The sequence below is a fragment of the Epinephelus fuscoguttatus genome, linkage group LG11, assembly GCF_011397635.1.
Source record: "Epinephelus fuscoguttatus linkage group LG11, E.fuscoguttatus.final_Chr_v1".
Classification (NCBI taxonomy): Eukaryota; Metazoa; Chordata; class Actinopteri; order Perciformes; family Serranidae; genus Epinephelus; species Epinephelus fuscoguttatus.
In genome coordinates this window covers 11,126,116-11,146,369 of record NC_064762.1, presented here as the reverse complement: position 1 = coordinate 11,146,369, position 20,254 = coordinate 11,126,116, and the positions used below count along the sequence as shown (strand labels likewise).

The 20,254-nt window shown below is 42.0% G+C and overlaps 1 protein-coding gene and 1 long non-coding RNA gene across 2 annotated transcripts in view; one reads left to right on the top strand and one right to left on the bottom strand.

The window, feature by feature from the left end:
- Positions 1-20,254, bottom strand: part of nkain2 (sodium/potassium transporting ATPase interacting 2) — a 140,344-nt gene that overhangs the window by 24,648 nt on the left and 95,442 nt on the right. The window contains exon 5 of the mRNA XM_049589617.1: positions 2,336-2,396. Coding sequence (XP_049445574.1) covers positions 2,336-2,396 — 61 coding nt within the window. The remainder of the gene's footprint in view (positions 1-2,335; positions 2,397-20,254) is intronic.
- The window catches only part of LOC125896766 (uncharacterized), a 97,852-nt gene that overhangs the window by 40,174 nt on the left and 37,424 nt on the right, over positions 1-20,254 (top strand). The window lies entirely within an intron of this gene.

The window sequence follows — 20,254 nt, the reverse complement described above, 5'->3', positions numbered from 1 at the left end:
ACTGTTGCTCTGTGGTTTAAAGTGGAGAGTATGTGGGCGAGACGCATGAATGAAAGACAACTTTGATCTAGCATGAATCTACCTAACACTCCTCATCCGTCACTCTCTTTCTCGGCATGTCACTGTAAATGAATGAGCCTGGCTGCAAAATCTGGAGGCTACAGGTTTCACTTTGAGTTCTGTCGAAGTGTCAGCACATCCCCTCAGTCCAAGATGGCTTCATTCAAACCTGCTGCTTCATTACATGGACACAGAACGAGAGGACGAGCCAGGAGAGAGGGTTGAAGAGAAAACTTCCTTAACTCAGGAGAACCAGACACACAAACTGAAACCTACTTTATCAAATATATTCCAAGATGACAGTTCGCTAACCCCATCCCCTTGAACAGGGGTTGTTGAATCACACCTTAGCAACCATAACTAAACACAGCAGGTCTTTGAATTCCTCCACATATTGTGTTTTAAGAGTGATACTTGACATTTAAAGAGTTTGGAGAGCAGTGCATTTTGTTGACCTTTCCAAAACAAAAAAACTCAAGAGCAAAAGTGTAAGGGATGGATTAAACAGTGTGTTCGTCTGCTGTAACGTGAGCTGCACACACTAGCATTTATGATAGATCGACATCTTGGTTGTCGCTTTTTGGATTTTTGGAGCCAAGGAAGAAGTGACTGTATTTAGATGAGAGGGTGAAGCTGTGGAGGAGCGAGGACTGGATCTGACTGTCACTCGAAGCAGCCACGCCCTTTATGCATAACTTTAAGTCTTATTAACATTACTAACAAGGCAAGTCATATTGAAAATTCACCCCCTGTACAGGAAATTAGCAACAAACACCAAAAACATTTATTGGTACCAGGCTGTAAACATGTTTATTTCTGCTGTAAAGTTGGTCATTTCTTAGGAGAAGTCTGGTATTTTGCACTTTGAGCCCCATTTCTGGGTAGTTTATGATGAAATATTCTCTGCTCATGCTCTGCTCATTTTTTCTCTGAAAATGAGCAATCGTCACTATTTTAGTCTTAGCCACTCTATTTCATCATAAACAACCCAGAAATGGGGCACAAAGTGCAAAATACCGGACTTCTCCTTTATCATGGGGGTCTACAAAGTGCTGCAGGGATGATAGGGATGATGTTTATTTGTAGGCCAACCCAGAGGAATTTTTTTTTTTTTTTTACCTGTGGATTTCCAGATTGACTTTGCCCTGGTTCCTTTGACATAAAGATGATAGGATTTTGGATTACTGCAGAAAATAAGCTCTGTGGCAAACAAAAGTAAATGATAATTACATGTTTTGTTCAGCAAGATAATCATCACAAACTAACACCACTTCAATGATTTTTGAAGCGTAAATGCCAGAAGCATAAAGCAAATATTAGGCTATAAACAAACTACACTACAGTCGCATTACTTCGTCACCACCACAACGAGGCTGTAAAGCCGTGTTTGGCGTGATGACGTTCTGTAGTCTCATTTAGCTACTTGTTAGCAATCGTCTTTTTTAAGCCACATAAAAGCTTCAAAATTCTCAAGTGTGGTATTTGCTGATGTATTTGTCGTAAAACAAAACGTGAATGTCTCATGTGCTTGTGTTAACCACAGACCTTAATTGGAGTACTGTGGCTTCCTTGGCCCGGAAGAGAAAACCCTGACGTAAATGCTACGTTAGCAATTAGCTAGCTATGAAGTATTAGGTTAAAAAGGTCATTAGGGTTACATCTCGTTACTTATGAAGTGAATCACGTCTTTATGTAAAATGAATCATAAAGTGGATTATTAATACCTTTGGTCTCATATTTAGCCACTACAGTGTAGCATTGTAGCAGGGTTCAGATAGATCATTGTACAAACATACAGTGAAATTGAGGTGCACTTAAAGACCTGGCTCAGATATACAAATATAAGTAATAAATAGTAATACAATATTATTAAAAATAAATAAATGCCTCCATTCCACTCACATTCATACACTCTTTGCCAATGTGTGCAGTTAAATGGGATAAAAAAAATGCTCATGTATGTCAGTGATTACTGTCACAATGGTGGATTTGTCTTGTACTAACAGTGGGCATGGTTTGTAGGGGTGTGTCTCGTACACTACAAATGCAATGTGTCTGCAGCTGCACGTGTCTCCCTTATGTCAGGCATCTAACCTCAAACCCATTTTTGGGTTTTCGGACTCATTCCTGTGAGAACTGACTCTCCTTAGGAGCCGGCCTCAAGTGGCCGTTCGAGGAACTGCAGTTTTAGCACCTCTGTGTGGGCTTAATTTTTCAGTCCTGGAGGATCTGCTGTAAAATATTTGCGTCCATGTGTGTGGGTGTGTGTACTCACAGCTATCCTCTTCTTCTGAAATGAGCTTGACCACATAGCAGGCGTAGATGAACCCCATCAACTGGAAACAAAGAGAGCAGCAGAAACAGAGGGATTATTCTTTTGTGTGAGACAGACAGATAAACAGACAGACAGACCGACAAATAAACAGACAGACAGACAGACAGACAGATAAACGGACAGACAGACAGATAAAGAGATAACACAGAAAGCACATTGAACAAATTGTTGGAACAGACAGAGAAAACAGGTGTTGGTGTAAGTGGAGCAGAACAGCTCTGTGGTATTTTGCTCCAAAATAGAGCACTTGAATCAATGGAGACACACACACACACACACACACACACACAGGAAGACTGGTATCTTCAATGACAACCTCAAGGTTAGCCTAAAGTTTCATGGTTCCACAGCTGCACTAACACTGGTTTAATACTCGTCATCATAACATACGACTGTTAAAAACATTTCACAATGTTTTTAAAAAGGAGCTGTATTGCTCTGCTGATGCTACAACGCCAAGGTAGATAGTTTCATATTTGTTGCTATCGTCAAAATGAAAACCGCCACCCACTCTGACACATCTCTGCTGTGCCGGGCCTGTAACCAAACGCAGAGGTGTACCTCACATTGTTCTCTCACGGTCTCACCTCCGTTTGAAGCCATTCACAAACCTGAACACATAACGGCTGCAGACTGAACAATAAAGGAGCAGCAGTGCTGTGTGTGCTCATGTGCTGCGATAGCTACAAAAAAAGGTAGCACCAAATGTGTGTGTGTGTGCAGTGTTTAGACAGTGATATAGCAGTCCTCACTAGCAGAACACCTTTGCTCTCTGATCCGCTCTCCCATTGGCTGTCTGTTTCCAAGGCGACCTGTAGGAGGTGGCTGATTGGAGCGAAGATGCAGCAAGGTGCGGTCAATGTAAGGTCGGCTTTTTAGTGACCTTATTACCCCGCGACGACAGAGGAGGAACGAGAGACGGAGACGTGGAGAGGCAGGCAGACAGTGATGGAGGTGTGTGTGTGTGTTTGTGTGAGGCGTTAAACTCACACATTACCCTGAATAAAGAGACCTGATTGTCCAAAGGAGGATTTAAGTGCAGGAAAAAATGACATTGACCTGGTTGGTATTCTATTGACTCCATGGACACATGCCAACACACACACACACACGGGCACACACACACACACAAGGCCATACACAAGCACGTAAACACACACTGCAAATGTGAACAACTACATTTGAGATTCAGAGTATATCTCAAGGTCTTGACCTCATTTAGTCTAAATAATGTTCAGCTCCCAAAGCACCTCTCTCCTCTCTGCTTTTCTCACTTTCTCCCTCTCAGTATTTCCTTCCTGCTCCTGTTCCTTCCTCTCCTCCTCCACTATCTATTTTCTTCCTTCCTTTTTCGTTATTTCTCCTCTCCCTCCATTTCTCCTGCTGTCTTTGACAAGTACATGAGTCATAGAAATATAGTGTTTTGCTCAGCGGGGGATAAATTTAGTTAAAGCTGAGCCAAATATTGGAAGTAGACAATGCTGCCAGTATCAGCATGGGGATCAGCAGTGATGAGAAAATCAATTTGGATTACACAGGAGGCCTTATGTATCGGAAATGCTTCGAAAATTACCACTGGTTGAAGACGCTGATAAGCTTCACTGGCTGCGAAAACTCAGCTGTCACTGCCACTGACAGCAGTTTATAAGAAGGCTTTTATTTTGAAATATTAGAACAGGGGTTAGCAACATATTTTTTTTTTGTTTATCAATCACTCATTCATTCATTTTCCAATACAGCTTATCCTGTTGGGGGTCATGGGAAGGCTGGAGCCTATCCCGGCTGACATTGGGCGAGAGGCAGGGTACACCCTGGACAGGTCATCAGACTATCACAGGGCTGACACATAGAGACAGACAACCATTCACACTCACATTCACACCTACGCACAATTTAGAGTCACCAATTAACCTGCATGTCTTTGGACTGCGGGAGGAAGCTGGAGTACCTGGAGGAAACCCACGCTGACACGGGGAGAACATGCAAACTCTGCACATAAAACTCCTTACAGTGTAACCATAGTATTTTGCAATGACTACCTAACACGGTACGTAACACACATTCATGCTGTCATCAAGTGTGATACAAAAAACAACTTTCAAACAAGCTGTAAGCTGCACTCTAAACATTTTCTGCCATTTCCTTGATGCATCGTTCTGATTGACATGAGAACATCTTATATTCTTGAATTATATTCTTGTCTCTTTGTTTGGTAAGCCATCATAGAAAACCTCAGAGCTACAGAAAGAAGCGTCCTTAATATGTGCGCTTAATTGAATGACTCCATGACCATTTGTGTTAGTGTCAGTTACTCACACTGTGTTATGTCACATTCGTGAAGAAAACTTGATTTGTGATTAAAGTTTGTTTTCCTTGCATGCCTCCATGGTGAACGAAGAATCCAAAAAGTAAGAAAATTCTTGATGAATTTAAGTAAATAGGGTCCATGTTTAACAACAGCAAAACTATATCTAAACATCCATTTACAAACTCTGACAGAACTCCTGCAGTATAATCCACTTCTTGGTTATCCAGTCGTATGCTCAGTGCTTCCTAAACACATGCATTTTTGTTAAAACTTACTATTACTATTCAAAACACTGCCACACACAAGTAGCACACATGGGCAAGTGTGTGCATTTGAACTCTGCTTGTGCGTTCCATTGGGCGTGCTTCTCTTGCGTGCACGAGAATAATGATGCGTAAATGTAATGCTCAACGTAAATGTTTTTGTTGTAACTCGCTCGGTTGGGCAAGTGGGTCAGAAATCTATTTGCCCGGAGTCTAATTGTTTTATTTATCATCAGTTATCAAAATAACAAAGACTGAAGTTAACCGTCGTGAATAACAACCCCATATCATCAACCTTGCTCTCAAACTTATGACAAACTCTGCAACACATGGTTGGAGTTTTGCCCACATCGTCTTACCCCACCCAACTAAACTCTTGTTTCCAGGATAATTAAAATGCTAGCTTGCGCTTTAGGTCATAATTTTTTTTTTACCCATCGTCATTTCCTCATAAGAGCCAGACAGGTACTGTGCACGTGCACATCTCAACAGAGAAGAGATGGAAGTGAGATGGCTCACTCCTTTGCTACTTCCCATCATCAGCTCCAGAAAAGTCAACATGTTTAATTCTTTATTGTTAGATTGACAAGCCCATCGTGTAATTTTACTTGCCCCAGGCAATAGGGAAGTTGTTATTGCTGAGCGCTGAGGTGTTTCAAATTGTAAGGTGTTAGTAAAAATGCAGGTGTTTGAGAATTACTGAACATACAACTGGATAAATAAGACTTGGGTTATAATGCAAGAGTTGTGTGAGAGCTTGTAAACACGTTTTGATGGAGTTTTCCTGTTGTTAAACGCAGACCCCTATGACTTCAATTCATCAAGAATATTCTCAGTTTTTGGATTTTTCGTTCACAGTGAAGGCATGCAAGAGAAACCTAGACATTTTCTTTTTCACAAATTCAACATAACATGGGTGCGTAATTGATAAAGTAATGAAGTAAGTTAAGTATTCCTTTAAGATGACCTCCAGCCACAGACAGCCTCACCTGTCCGCTGCTACTCCAGCTTACATGATTCACCGTCAGTGTTCACTTTTAATGTCACAAAGTCAAAATGTTGTTTAAAAGACTTTCGGGAGTTTGGGGAGTTTTCTGTCACATGCAGTAAAAGCTGAACCGGAGCCCGTTCCGTCTTCTGCAGGCTCATTGCCTCTGAAAATGACTTTTGGGTGCAGTTTTGTTAGTACCACTGAACAGAGTGCAGAGAGCCGTGCCACCCTGCGATAGAGAACATTTGATCAGCTGTGACAGAGTGCGTTTCTCTACACATCAATATCCTGTTAATATTCTGGATACTCAAGTATTCCGTTTCTGTGTTGCTGCATGTAAACATAATATCCTGTTTACAATAAGCCTGATTTGATCTTCTCTTGATGTGAAGGAACCCAAATAAGATAGCGGGGATGCACCAATATCAGCTGTGGAGTTGTGACGTGTGTGCGCCTTATCTTGTTTCTTGTTAGAGTTCTGGGTCTGAGTGGGTTTGGTGCCTGCAGTTATATTTGGACTATCCTGCTGTTCATGGACCCTGAACACTCAAGTATCTATCACTCTGAGTTTTGCAGGGCTAAAAAGTTCTTCATAAGACATTTTATATCTAAAGTAGAGAGTAACATCTCCAACAACAGATGCTGATATGACTAAGATTAAGATCAAAAACATCCAAACAACCATCCACATCTCTTAGCCCACAGCGCTGCACACTGACCTTGAAGGTAACTTTATTTATTTCTTTTCTAGTCTGCAATATTTCCCTCACAGTGACTCATGCATTCAAGCTCACTGCTTTCAGCTTATTATATTGCCAAGAAGTGAAATGAGAAAAAGGGAAGCGGAGACAAAACCAAACACAACCAAAGGTTCTGCTGGGAAAACTGAATCTGTGAGGATTCATTGATTACTTCATCATTATTATCATTGGGGATGTTAATGGTTAGTTAATGGTTAAGCATTAATCACTTAACTATTAATTGGCTAACCATGGAGAATGTTTTTTGTTGGCGTTATGGCAGCTTTATTGGTAGTTTAATGAATGTGTGGTGGGTTTAGGCAGGTGGTAGGAAGCAGGGTCAGCACTGACGTTACACTTGAGGTTTGGTGGCATTGACTCATTAGCCGCAATTAGCTGCACCTGGAGGGAGAGCTGGAGGGGCCTTTGAGCTAAAAAGGCACGCCACAAGGAAGACGCCAGAGGCAAGATGCTGTAAAGACAAACAGAGACTAGAAAGTGTTTGACACAGCACCACGAATTATTCATGTAAATACGCATTTACTCTGAACAACCACGAGAAGAGCAAGCTGGCCAAGCAGTCCAACAGAACGACACCTGAGGGGTGTCCAGCGGAGTCGTCCAGTCCGAGCGAACTTGTCGTTAGCGGCAAGAGCTGTGGCTTGGTGGTGAGTCAACCACACACATCCTCCAGATAGGAAAGGTCGCACTCACCCAGTCTTCAGTTTACCGTACTGTGCACGACTCTGGTCTGGTGGGAGCTAGCTAGCAGCACCAAACATTTGATGTCCCAACCCAACCATACTGCTGTACCCATCCTTTGGTCTCCCCCCACATAAGTGACTCAATTTTAAGCCACAAAAACCCTTTAGCATCACTATTAGCACCACTGGCAGTGTCAACACAGCAAAGCTGCTTGCTCACCGGGGTGATTCGGGAGGACACCAGAGGGTTGGTGCAATGTTTCCGCAGCAACGTGTCCTCCCGCCAGGACAGCATTACTAGCAGTAATCACTGAATGAGCAGCACCGCTAGCTAGCTGCTGCCTGACCCGGGTGGTGTGCAGTGCAAAGTGGTAAAGGCTACCATTAGCTAACCAGTACAGACTAGAGGGTGGGCACTATGTTCCTGCATGTTAACACGGCTAGTTGGCTGTCAACAAAGCTAAGAGAAAACTGACATTGAGACACTGATGTTGAGTTTTTCAGATGTATTTTTTTTGGCACTTTGAGCACCACAAGCTGAGTGCTATCTAGTTCCATGATATTGGAGAGAAGGCAGACATCTCTACAGCTGATATCTCCAACACTCTGCAACTCACAACAAAACAATCTAGACTGATAAACTGCACTACAGGTAAGAGGAAGAATATGTATTTTTGATTTGGGGGTGAACTGTCCCTTTATCCTTCAATTTCTGTCCACTCTTCAAGCTTTCACCTACTATATTTCAAATACCACTTTGAGGAGCTCATGAATTATTAGCAAGTAGTAATGTTGAGTGACCACAGTTTGTGTGCATGTGAGAATAAAGAATGAGAAAATGTATTTCAGCTTCTCCCCTGTCCCTCTTTGTTGTTGTCGATATTTCTCCCTGCTTTGCAGCATCTGTCTGCATTCGAATAGACTGAATTAAAGTGAGCTGCTCCCAGGTTTCTCACACAGACACTGGCTCCCTTTTTTTCATTTTGTCTGTAGATTAGGGTTACCTAGTTACCGCAGCAATACTAAAGGGTGTTCGGTGTGACGAGTGGAAATGGAAATAGCACCACTTCAGCATGGACGGGGTCCCTGCCCTGATCAGCCTGACAAGCAATAACTTGTACAACTTCACCACTTCACCTCACAGAGGCATGTACCTCATTCAGAGCAGAAACCATTTTAATGGGGTTTTATGTGCACGGTGACACACACTGTCCCAGGAGGCTGGAAGACTGTCTTTATCCCATTTCCTAAAAATACTGTGCAGCAGGTGCTTGTTGCCATGATAAACAACGTAGTTAGTTAAGCAACAGTGAGTCAGCAAAACCTGGTGGCATTATCTTAAGGCAGAGAAGAATAATGTTATGGGTAATAAACTGTCAAATGTACCTGTTTGTGCCTCTCTGCTGGTTGACTGTAACATTTTTCCCCTTCAGAGCTTGAACAGAGTGTTCTGAATAAATGTTTGCAATGATGATGAATCCAAATTTGGCTTCCTGCACTGCAGATGCATTCTCTAGTTTTACAAAGTCTTCCCAATTATTTTTTTTACCATCTTAGTGTAGCATATAAAGGCTGATTTATAGCTGTACCTGTAGCTTACGGTGGTGGCCTACGCCGTTGTGAGCATATACTTGTGCGTTCGTATGTCTGTGTGTCTTAAAACACATGTAAAGGGTGGCTTGGCATCAACAATTTCAGACAAAGTACAAACTTTGGTTCCATTATAAAGCTGTGTTCACACTACGAGTGACACGGGCTACAAGTCTTTATGAATTAAAGCCAGTCAAACGAAGCCATAAAGTAACACTGATCAGAAGCATAGTTTCTTTTTAAACAAAGTCAAATAAGTAAATGACATTTACTTTAAGTGCTTTGTGGCCAGCAACATAAACACACAAACTCATGACAACATAACTACATTAACGAGCATTTGAGCACTTGAACACTTCAGTGTCAGCGACTTGACGATAATGTAGCTGGTCACGCTGTTGCATTGTCGCTCGTAGTTTGAACACAGCGTTACAAGGCTCCCAGACAAAATGTCTTTTGCTTGACAGGCTTTTGCCACAAACACAACAAGTTAAAATTATTAGCATAAACTCATGATGTTTTACATTGCATAAATTAGCCTAGCTGCTAGCAGACTTTTCCTCTAGTCATATCATGCCAGGGACAAAAGCAACATTTAACAAAGATAACTCTACAAAATTCTCGTTGCATAAATTAGCCTAGCAGCTAGAGGACTTTTTCTCTACTCATATGAAGCCAAGACTTAAAATGCTATTTTGTGGGAGCTTCTTTGCAAATTACTTTTTCTTATCTGTGAAACTAAGGTAAATAAAAGCTTAATTTCCACTGAGGAAAACAGTTACATATCTGGAAGGTGCTAACCCAATGCTACGGCATAGGGTTAGCACCTACGCAGACTTTGTTCTATAGGTACTGCATCAATTCAACAAAGAAGTATAAGCCCCGCTTTAGCATGCTAACATCTGCAGGTGTTTTTGACCTGATGATAGCTCTACATCTAAAGTTAACCTATCACTTAAGTTATTACAGTTCATCCTGAGGAGGACATGAATGTGTGTAACCAATTCAATGACAATCAGTCAAACAGATGTTGAGACAGTTTGCATAAAACCGCAAACATCAATCTCATGTCACCAAGAATAACAGTCAGGAGATCACCAAAGTCACACATGAATCAGTCATACACAGAGCATCATCTGGGGACCTTGAATGTATGTGTGTACCAAATTTCACTGCAATCTGTCCAGCAGATGTTAAGAATTTTCAGTGTGGACTAAAGGGGTTAAACAACAGACTGACCGACCAACTGCAGGCAGATATTTTCATCCCTAGAGCCACACAACAATGTAAAAACTGCACTTATTGTAGATAGCCTAATCTGTCAGGCACTGAAATGAATTCCTATCACACAACAATCTGGAAATCCATCGGTTAAAAAAAACGAAAAAAAAACAAACGATTTTTTCTTCCTTTACCTCTGGAGGCACAGCCCAGAGTTTTTTGACGAACCGGAAGTGAAGGGGCCTCACGCCCTTCACTTGCGGCGGTGCCCCCAAGGAATTGCCGTGTTGTTTACAAATACTTCGGGTAGAAAACCAGCAGAGTTTAGCTATGTATCACATTTTTCATGTCACTATATCACCGTGTAGACTAATCTGATGTTTGTTAAGTCTATAAACACAATGACTTAACAAACGTGACTATTTCTGTGTGCACGTAATTAATATGGTTATCGTAGATTAGTTGGGCTAACCGTTAGCTGTTAATGTTAGCCGTTAGCGTTGTCTATAACCATAGACTGTATAAAAATAAGGTAATAACTCAATAAACGGTCCGTGAATAAAATGTTTTCTCCAGTGAATATCTTAGTTACAACATGTTTGAGCTAGCAAAGCAGTTTTGTGTTGTTATGTGTGGTATTTATTCAGTTATGGGAAATCACGATGTCTAGAAAGCATCAGTGGCTGCTGCTGACAGGGACAGTTAGCAAAGCTAACATCAGGACGTCATCTGTTAAAAGCCTCCCGTTGCCGGATACGACATGAAACTAACACACATTTCCTGGGGACACCTGCACGTCTCAGCCGCGCCCCCTCCATTGTGATTGGCTAAAGCGCAGCATCGTTCAGACTCAAAGCCCCCCTCCCAGTCGTCTTTCACACAGGGCTGCCGACAGATTCTACAATGTAGATTGCAGAATGTGTCTTGAGAGATTAATCACACAATGATAATTTGTACTTTTACATTTAACAGAAAATAAATCAAAGTGATAATTACATTAAGATTTAAATTGGGCATTGGTTTTCTGTTCTTTCATTTTTTTTTTACCAGAGTTATGAGGTAGCATACAGTATCAAGGTATTTGGAAATGACTGGATATATTACAGTGAATGCTTCAAAATCAGTGCCCAAAATGATCAAGAATCCCATAAAAGCATGAGGCTACATTTGGCATGTGGCAAAGAAATGTCATTAAACTAAAAAAAGATAACTGAATCATCATTCTCTCCCACAATAATCACGTCCCAAATGCTCCCTGAGCAGAGATCCTGATAACACCTGGAAGTTCTGAAAGGAGCTCAGGGAGAAATTAGCTGAATGTCAAACAGCTGGTGTTCGATAAGGACAGGGAAAACCTACAGTGTGTGTTCTGCATAGCCTGAGACCCAAAAATTCAGATGAAGCATCGCGGGAGGAGACCTTTCAGAGAAGCAAGGACAGATGCCATGGGGGAGGCAGTTATAGGTCAGTCACCGGGTGACGCAGTCTGTCCTCCACCAGGGAGGAAGGTGGGATTGTATTTTGCCAAAACAATCGCAGCAGAAAGTGCTGACACCACCGCAGAGTCCCCCTCAAGGTTTGTAGAAACTGAATCAGCTCGCAGGTTGATGTACGACCAAGATTTCAGAGGATCATGACGTAATTTAGATCCATAATGAATTTACTCCCACATCCTTCACACTGTTTGTGAGGAATCCTAATTGTTGTCCGCCTGTGTGCTGATCTCATTTGTGTTGGATGCATTACTCTATTATGAAAATGTATTCGCCTAAAATGAGAGAATCCATTACAGCTGCAGATAAATTGTGCCGTGATGAAGGTGTCATATTCATTGAATTAAATTTGCGCTGAAGATGCCCACTTAAACTCAAACTAATGTTTTGCTCTCTGTGAATTATTTGAGATGAGAATATTTTGTCAGCTGGTCAGAGCTGCGCTGAAAAATCGCTGCAATGCTACAATCAATAATTACATCTAATCACTTTCATCTAAATTAGTTTGTGCGTTTGATGATGGTGTAAAACTGCACACAAGAAATGAATCACCAATGAACACCCGGTATCAACCTCTCTCAGCTGCCATTTACCTCCCCTGTTCCCAGCTTTGCTTTAATTGATTCAGGAAGTTCTTACCTGTTTTAATCTGAAGAAAAAAAACCCAAAACAAACAAAAATGGAGGTTTAACATATTCAGAAATATGGGATTAGTGCTTTAGAGCACAGCGGTTGCCTTGGTTGACTGACATTCAATTCTCATGCATTGTTCTTTCTCTTGTCTTTCTCTTTGAATAACAACAGCAATGAAAACAATCTGGTCCCACTGCTGCTCCCATGAATACAACACGACCCTAACATGGCATCATTGTCTGTGGTCAACGACGACAATGTCACATTCAATTCAGGCAATGAAAATAAAAACAACACTTCATATGCTAATGAGTCAGTTTATTTACACAATGATGAACGAGGAAACCCAGAAACCATTTCAGTTGTTCTTGTCCTGTTCCTTTAATAATATTACAATGCGTCAATGGCTGAATTAACAGAACTGACAGTGCAGTATGTCCTCTGGTTGTGGTCATTAAAAACACAGCCATCTTACTGATCGTTGTAAGAGGACAGATCAAGGGCTGCCCCCCAACTAGGGATTTTCCTAGTCGACCAATAGTTGTTATTTAGGTCCATTAGTCGACTAGTCGCTGCATGTTTCTGATATGAATTTAATGATTAAATGATGTATTTTGGTGGTTTGAGTTGAAGGTGTGAGAAAGAATAGTATCAGTAACATTGTTAACACTGTGCTACATTACAGAGAAATACAAAACCGTACTAATGAACCTTCATTAATATAGGCCTATATTTTATCTACAAGTGCACGTCACACACTGAGCGAGCCGCCTGTTAATGACGCTGTGGGCTAATGGGCATGTAGCTACTTCCATGTTTCAGATGATACGTCATGTTTGTAGTCGACCAATGAAGATGAGTTTACATATCACCTTGGGTTCGTCCTTCACCTTCTCAAAATGATCCCACACTTTGGATTTCCTGCCCGACATGTTATTAACTAGCCTGTGGAATAACCGCAGGTACCAGCCCTGGAAATTAACCTGACTCCTGTCTGACTGCTGAGCGTGGACACTTCCTGTGTCTGTCCTTTCAGATTAAATCCCCACATGGTCCAGTCATATAGGGTTTGATTTATTTTGAGAAGGCGCAGCTCCTTATAGAGTTTCACAATTGTTTTTGTTTGTTTGTTCGTTTGTTTGTTTTTCTGCAACTACGTGACCAATGAAATCTTGCCGACTAATGACCTTTCTGGTCGACTAACTTCTGGTTGACTGCTGGGGGGCAGCCCTACTGATATTGACACATACTTTATTTTGGGTTTTTTTGTCAGACTCTCTTTTGGACTTTTTTGGGTTGCTTTGCAGTGTAGGTAGTTTCAAATGCTGGAATAGCAACTTTCTCTGCAGGACTCTTTGTCATTAAATCAGACATTAACCAAAGGGACATGCACACACATCTTAATTTACAGGACAGCCAATACGAACGCCCTCTTGCTGAAATGACCTGTGATTGGCCAAAGTCTCCTGTCACAGGCTAGATTTTCTAAAGCCTGAAAACAGCCAAGAGGAGGTGCAGAAGTCAAGCTTTCTCTCAGACGGTAATTATGGGATTTTTGCCCTTTCATTAAGTCATTCATTTTCTGTAACCGTTTATCCTATTGGGGGTCACGGGGGGCTGAAGCCTATCCCAGCTGACACTGGGCGAGAGGCGGGGTACACCCTGGACAGGTCACCAGACTAACACAGGGCTGACACATAGAGACTAATTAACCTGCATGTCTTTGGACAGTGGGAGAAAGCAGGAGTACCCGGAGAAAACCCACACTGACATGCACAGAAGGGCTCCTGAACCGCTCCTGCACCGCTCCTGCACCGCTCCCCCACCCCCTGCTTAAACCAGGAACACTCTTGCTATCCACTGCCCAATGATGCCAAAATATAACTGCCTACTCCAGCTTTAATACCAGCAAAACTACAGTAATTCAGCTGCACTTTGTACAAATGTTAGCATGCAAAGATGGTGAACATCATATCTGCTTAACTTCACCATGTTAACACTGTCAGTGTGCACTCCTTAGCAGCTGATGTTAGCATTTAGCTCAAAGCACCACTGCTCCTTGGTGCACACTCTCAGTATGGTCTCTTCAGGATCTTGTGTTGGCAGTGGGACTTGTTTGTTCTGTTTTTATTATGCATACATTTGGTGTACACAGAATAATCTGCAGCTGAGAAGTTTGCTTTGAAAGGGTGCAGGGCGAGCAAAGGGTCATGACTGTCTTAAAGTTTCTGATGCCTGTTGGTTATGGACCATTTTGGCAAAACAAATCTCAACAATTTGGATTTCACACCAGAAATATGTCAAGGCTACGAGCCGATTTAGAGAAAACATACTTGACTGTGGGTGTTGATATTGCTCAGTGGTTGTATTCTGTGCACATTCTCTCAGTAAACTCTATCAGTGTTGCTAATAAGTGAAACAAGCAAAGAAGCAGCACAAATAAGGATATTCAGCTGTGTGCGGTGCAGGGCTCGGTGTATGCAGGTTGTCTTTCCAACCAAAAAACAACAGTAGGTGATTTCACTGATTAGTTCCTCCGCTCTGGTTGAAGTTATGCTAATCACCTAAATTACCTGCAGGCATGCACTCTAGACCACTGAGCCAGCAGGAAGCCTCATCTTAGATGTTTTTTGTTGCCAAATGTCATTTAATTATCACTCTGTGCTATTAGCAGGTAGAATGAAGCTGAGAGGGCAAAAAAACTGTAATCACAGTAGTCAGACTTGCTTGTTCCCCCCACTGTGCTGCAGTCTGGCAGTGATGGCGTTAGCCTACATTTCACTGAGGACTCCGGAGCTCCCTGGAGAAGCCCTATGCTCTCCTTCAGCTCAGATCTTCATACTGTGCACCAAATTATAAAGACAACCCTTTGTGTTTTGCAGTTTGAAGAACTAATCAGTCAGTTAAGTCTTAAAAAAAAAAAAAAACAGTAATTTTGCTGCTGTAACAATCAGGGAGCAAACCAATCAGCTTGTAACATGACAAGTCACTTAATTAGCTCTTCTTATGAGATAAACGTTCTTATCTCGGGTAGAAATTAAGAATAACTCTGAAAGACTTGGCGAGTGTTCCAACCTAAACTTCTTCACCTGATGAACCTGAAACTGAGACACCAGAGACAAAACCAGTGATCCAGTTCAACCAGTACTTCACGTACCCAGCTGACCATCCAGCCAAACAAAAACATGCTCTGCTGAACACCTTGACAGCTGAGATGCTTCAGTGGCTCTTTCTGACCTACTGTACTAAACCATACTGTCCTGACGTGTTTATCTGAAATATTTTATCCCACACTCAAGAAGATATTTGGTCTATTTTCAGGTTTACTTATTTCAAGTTTGTTAAGTTTTAACATTTACTCTGACAACATTTAAGACATTTACACCATAAATTAATGCAAAAAAATCCCCAGAATGCAGGAAATTAAGTCTTTGATCCTTGAAAATGACTGGCAGGGGAAGTTCAAATTGAGCATAGCGTTGGTTCAGGCAGGACACAATGTCAAGCTCAGCTCACATACCAGCTACATCAGCTAATCTCAAGCAGACAGTTAGCTCGTTGCGTAGCTAATTAGCCAGCTCATGAATTAGCTCCTAACTGCTAAAAGCCACTTTTTAAATCTCCCTCAGTGGGCTGCACAGATTATATGTCGCCAAAACATCACACCCGCCCATGATCCCATCCCACAGACTGTCCTGTTTATGCAGACACTGTTTTGGCACTGTTACTACCTCCCTTGGCGGATTAAAGGCGACACAACTCTGTCCCCCCATTTTGCGATCATACCATATATATAACACAACGTGGCAACATAACAGCATGATAATACCGCCTTGAACAGACAGGGTCAAAGGGGCTTCAGTTAGCTTGGTAGCCTCTGGATGGCTGTGTTTCAGCGACCAGACTTCATTTTGCCCGCCTAAGCTCCACCCATGCTCCACCTCTTTGACCATTTTTTGGGTTAGCCAAGAGTTAGGCGGAGTCAGGCAGTGACTAAAATGGTGATGGTCGGGAGCCGTCACAGAGACTACGTCCATTATTTATACTGTCTACAGTGCAACCCGACCCAACCCTAACCCCGCACTTAGTCAGCCGGTCGACTGGTTGAACGTATGCCATTAAGGACACTGACAGCGTTTCCACCAATTACAGTAAACCAGCCGGCCAGTCAGCCAGTGAACCAGTCAGACTGTTGAGTGTGTGCTCATGGAGCATGACAGTGTTTCCACACACCAATTACAGCGAGACAGTGGTACAGCTGTGTGGTGGCTTGGCACTCAGCCACACTATAAGTACCACTATCGATTGACAGAGAGTGCATGAGGAGAGCGGGTGCGAGAGGGAGACAGTTATGCCAAGTGAGGGAGGAAGACGCAGAATCAAATACAAAAGAGGTGGAAATGCTGAAACTCCCAAAACTCTTCCTCTCTTTCTGTTGGCGTAATGATGCATGCAGTCACACTGAAGCATCGGTTTGTTTATCGCGCGCACGCCTGTATTCATATGCACGCGTGCACTGTGAGAAAAAAAACAAAACGGAGCTTCAGTACAGAGGAGACTGGGATGAAAAGTGACAGGCCTCCCTCATTCCCGCTCTTTATTTCTCTCTCTGCGGTCTCTTCTGATCCTGCTAATTATCACAGTTTGACAGTGCAGGAGAGGAAGAAATGCAGAGGGCGAGGGTAAGCGACAGGCGGAGGGAAACAGAGAGAAGGAAATCGGTTTTTTGTAACAATGAAATAAGACAGAGCGGGCAAAAAAGACACACACAAAAAAAACGGAGATAGAGAGAGTGAGTCTCTAAAGCAGCTTATCCAGCCCATTCTATGTTAATGAGGGTATGAAGTTATTAACTTAATGGAGCCTGGGTGCTTTATTTTACCACAAAGTTGCACAATCACACACAATTCCCTAACCAATGGCAACAGACAAAGAAGTTGGCATGGTTGTAATACACTTTAGAATACATTAAACTAAATGTATCAGTGAGTGTTTCTGTATAGAACATCAATTTAATAATTGCATTCATTTCAAAGTGCTGCAACACACACACATACAAACACATCACAAAGAGAACAGAATTTAACTACTGTATGATACATCCACCCAGTCTGCACAAGCACAATGACACAGCAGATTTTTTTAATTTACAGCCAGCATACTAAATGTCCTAACTTAGAGGAATAGTTCTATTTTGGGATTTATTTATTTTCAAGAGTAACATAAAAATATCGACATCAATCTCTGTGGATAACTACATACATGATGTCAAACCAATTATCACCCAATTCTGCTTCTTATTTTGGGTTTACTGATTCTCACTGCTTTCATCAGTTCATTCATTCATTCATTTTCCATAACCGCTTATCCTTTTGGGGGTCGTGGGTTCCTGGTTCGAACCTCAGGGTGGGGGAGCCCTTCTGTGTGGAGTTTGCATGTTTTCCCCGTGTCAGCGTGGGTTTCCTCCAGGTACTCCAGCTTCCTCCCACAGTCCAAAGACATGCAGGTTAATTGGTGACTCTAAATTGTCCGTAGGTGTGAATGTGAGTGTGAATGGTTGTCTGTCTCTATGTGTCAGCCCTGTGATAGTCTGGTGACCTGTCCAGGGTGTACCCCGCCTCTCGCCCAGTGTCAGCTGGGATAGGCTCCAGCCCCCCCACGAGCCCCCAAAAGTTTAAGTGGTTATGGAAAATAAATGAATGAATGAGTACGTTTACATGGACAGTTTAATTCCCTTTTCATTCGGAATTAAAGTTCATTCCTATTAAAAGTGATCTTGTCTCGCACTTGTATATACTCATTCCTCTTTAAGTTCATTCCGGTCTTTCTGCGCATGCTCGTTTCCTTCAACTTCTGGCGCGATGACGTACATAGCGCGCATAGCAACGGGCTGAGATAGAGCAGTTGGACTCGTTGCATTCACCGGTTTCCGTTCGCCAAAGCACGGTCTTCTACCTCTCTTCTTCGACCTTCTACCTCCCTTCTCCTCCTCAACAGACGAAGCATTAGCAGAACAAGGTTGTTGTCGTACTGCTGCTTCAAGAATAAGCAAAACAAGCCCGAAAAAGGCACTAAGAACAGCGTCGTCAAGTATCTTGTTATCCGGAACGAGGACTACAGTGTTTTCTTCCGGTAAACGTAAACACGTAACATCCGCCCTGCCCCCTATCCAATCAGAAACCTTCCCTGCCCCAAACCTTGCGCGGACCCCAAAAAAGGTGATTAAACTGATCTCCCGTGTAAACCCTCATTCGGAATGAATATTTCTCATGTAAACTATCCGGAAAGACTTTAATTCCGAATAATTTTATTCAGATTTATTCAATTCCGAGTGAGAAGCCATCATGTAACCATAGCCAATGTCACAAAAATTAATCGTGAATTAGATGTATTTACATTAACTGCTTTTAAGCAAATCAATAGGGATGCATTGAAATGATGCGGCCGAAGCCGAATAATATTAAACGCTTGGCCGAATACCAAGTACCGAATGCCAAATAGACAGAGGGATGTTGTATGCTGTAAAGCCTTGTGAGGCAAATTGTGATTTGTGATATTGGGCTTTATAAATAAAATTGATTGATTGAATTGATTGAATATTGTTGTTTAGTTTTTCATTAGTTTTTGCAGATGAACCCCCCCCTCCCCTCCCCCCCCAGATTAGTGTTGTCAGGGTACCAAAATTGGGACCCACTGTACGATACCAATGAAAATATCATGGTTCTGAGTAGTATCACGATACCACAGCGAAAATGAGGCACATGTGCTTTTTGTCATTTATAAAAAGATAAATCACTTTTCTATAATACATCAATGATATTTCAATGGAATAAATTACTTATTGACTTATTCATACTTCAAAAACAGCATCAATCAGTGATTAACATAGGGGGGATCAAAATAAAATAAATAAATAAAATAAGAATCAACCAGCCACCCTCCTCCCCTGACAGTCCCTTCATAAGTAAAGAACAGTCCCTAAAGTGCGGTGAGGTTTGTGGACCGTGAACAGCTCGTGTCTCCTCTGACACGTCACATACCTGTGTTCGGCTGGCTGTAAAGGTACACAGTCATGATGCCAAGAAGAGGATATTATTGGAGCCGACTTCTCTGTTGCTGGTAAGCCGATGGCCGATGATTTAAGCCTATATTGCTTGCTCAAAACTATTTTTAGTCGCAAATGCGAGTGCCGTGACGGGCAGATCGCCACACTGCCGACATTTTACTCCGCCCGTCACGGCACGCTGTTTGATTGCGTTATCAAAACATGCCGCTATTATTCGGCCTTGCTTTTAACTTATTCCACCGAATACCAAATGTGTTTTCTTTGCAATATTCGGCCAAATATATTCGGTTATTGAATATTCGGTGCATCCCTACAAATCAATTAGGTTACACAAAGCGTAGTCATGTCAGAAGCTGGCGGTGTTGACTACACTTTACTGTAAGCCACCAGTAAACAGAGTAGAAGAAGAAGAGGTTGCGACCCGCATTCACGATGAAATACAGAGAGACGTCCTGAGCAATTTGTTTTTAGTAAGTTTTAATTGTTCTCTCATGTCAACTAGTATTTGGCCATGTTTCATGCTGTCTGGAGATGAAGACAACTTAATGCAATGATTTTTGTACGTAATTTTGTTGAGTTGCGACCTAGCAAGGTGCTCTGAGTATATTTAAGTTGGGCTTTTATTTTGAAAGGTAAAAGCAGAAGGGGTGAAGCTGTGATGAGCTAAAGTGGGTTGCCATCTTGGTTCATGCTGGTTCAGACTATGTTTTCATTTAATTATCTACATACGTATAGATGCATCTTATAAACCTTGGCTACAATTCTTATATATAAGAAGACACCAACAGTAGAAACAGCCGATCAGTCATTAATCAGAATTAAATGCTTTATTCAGCAGAGACGTTTACAT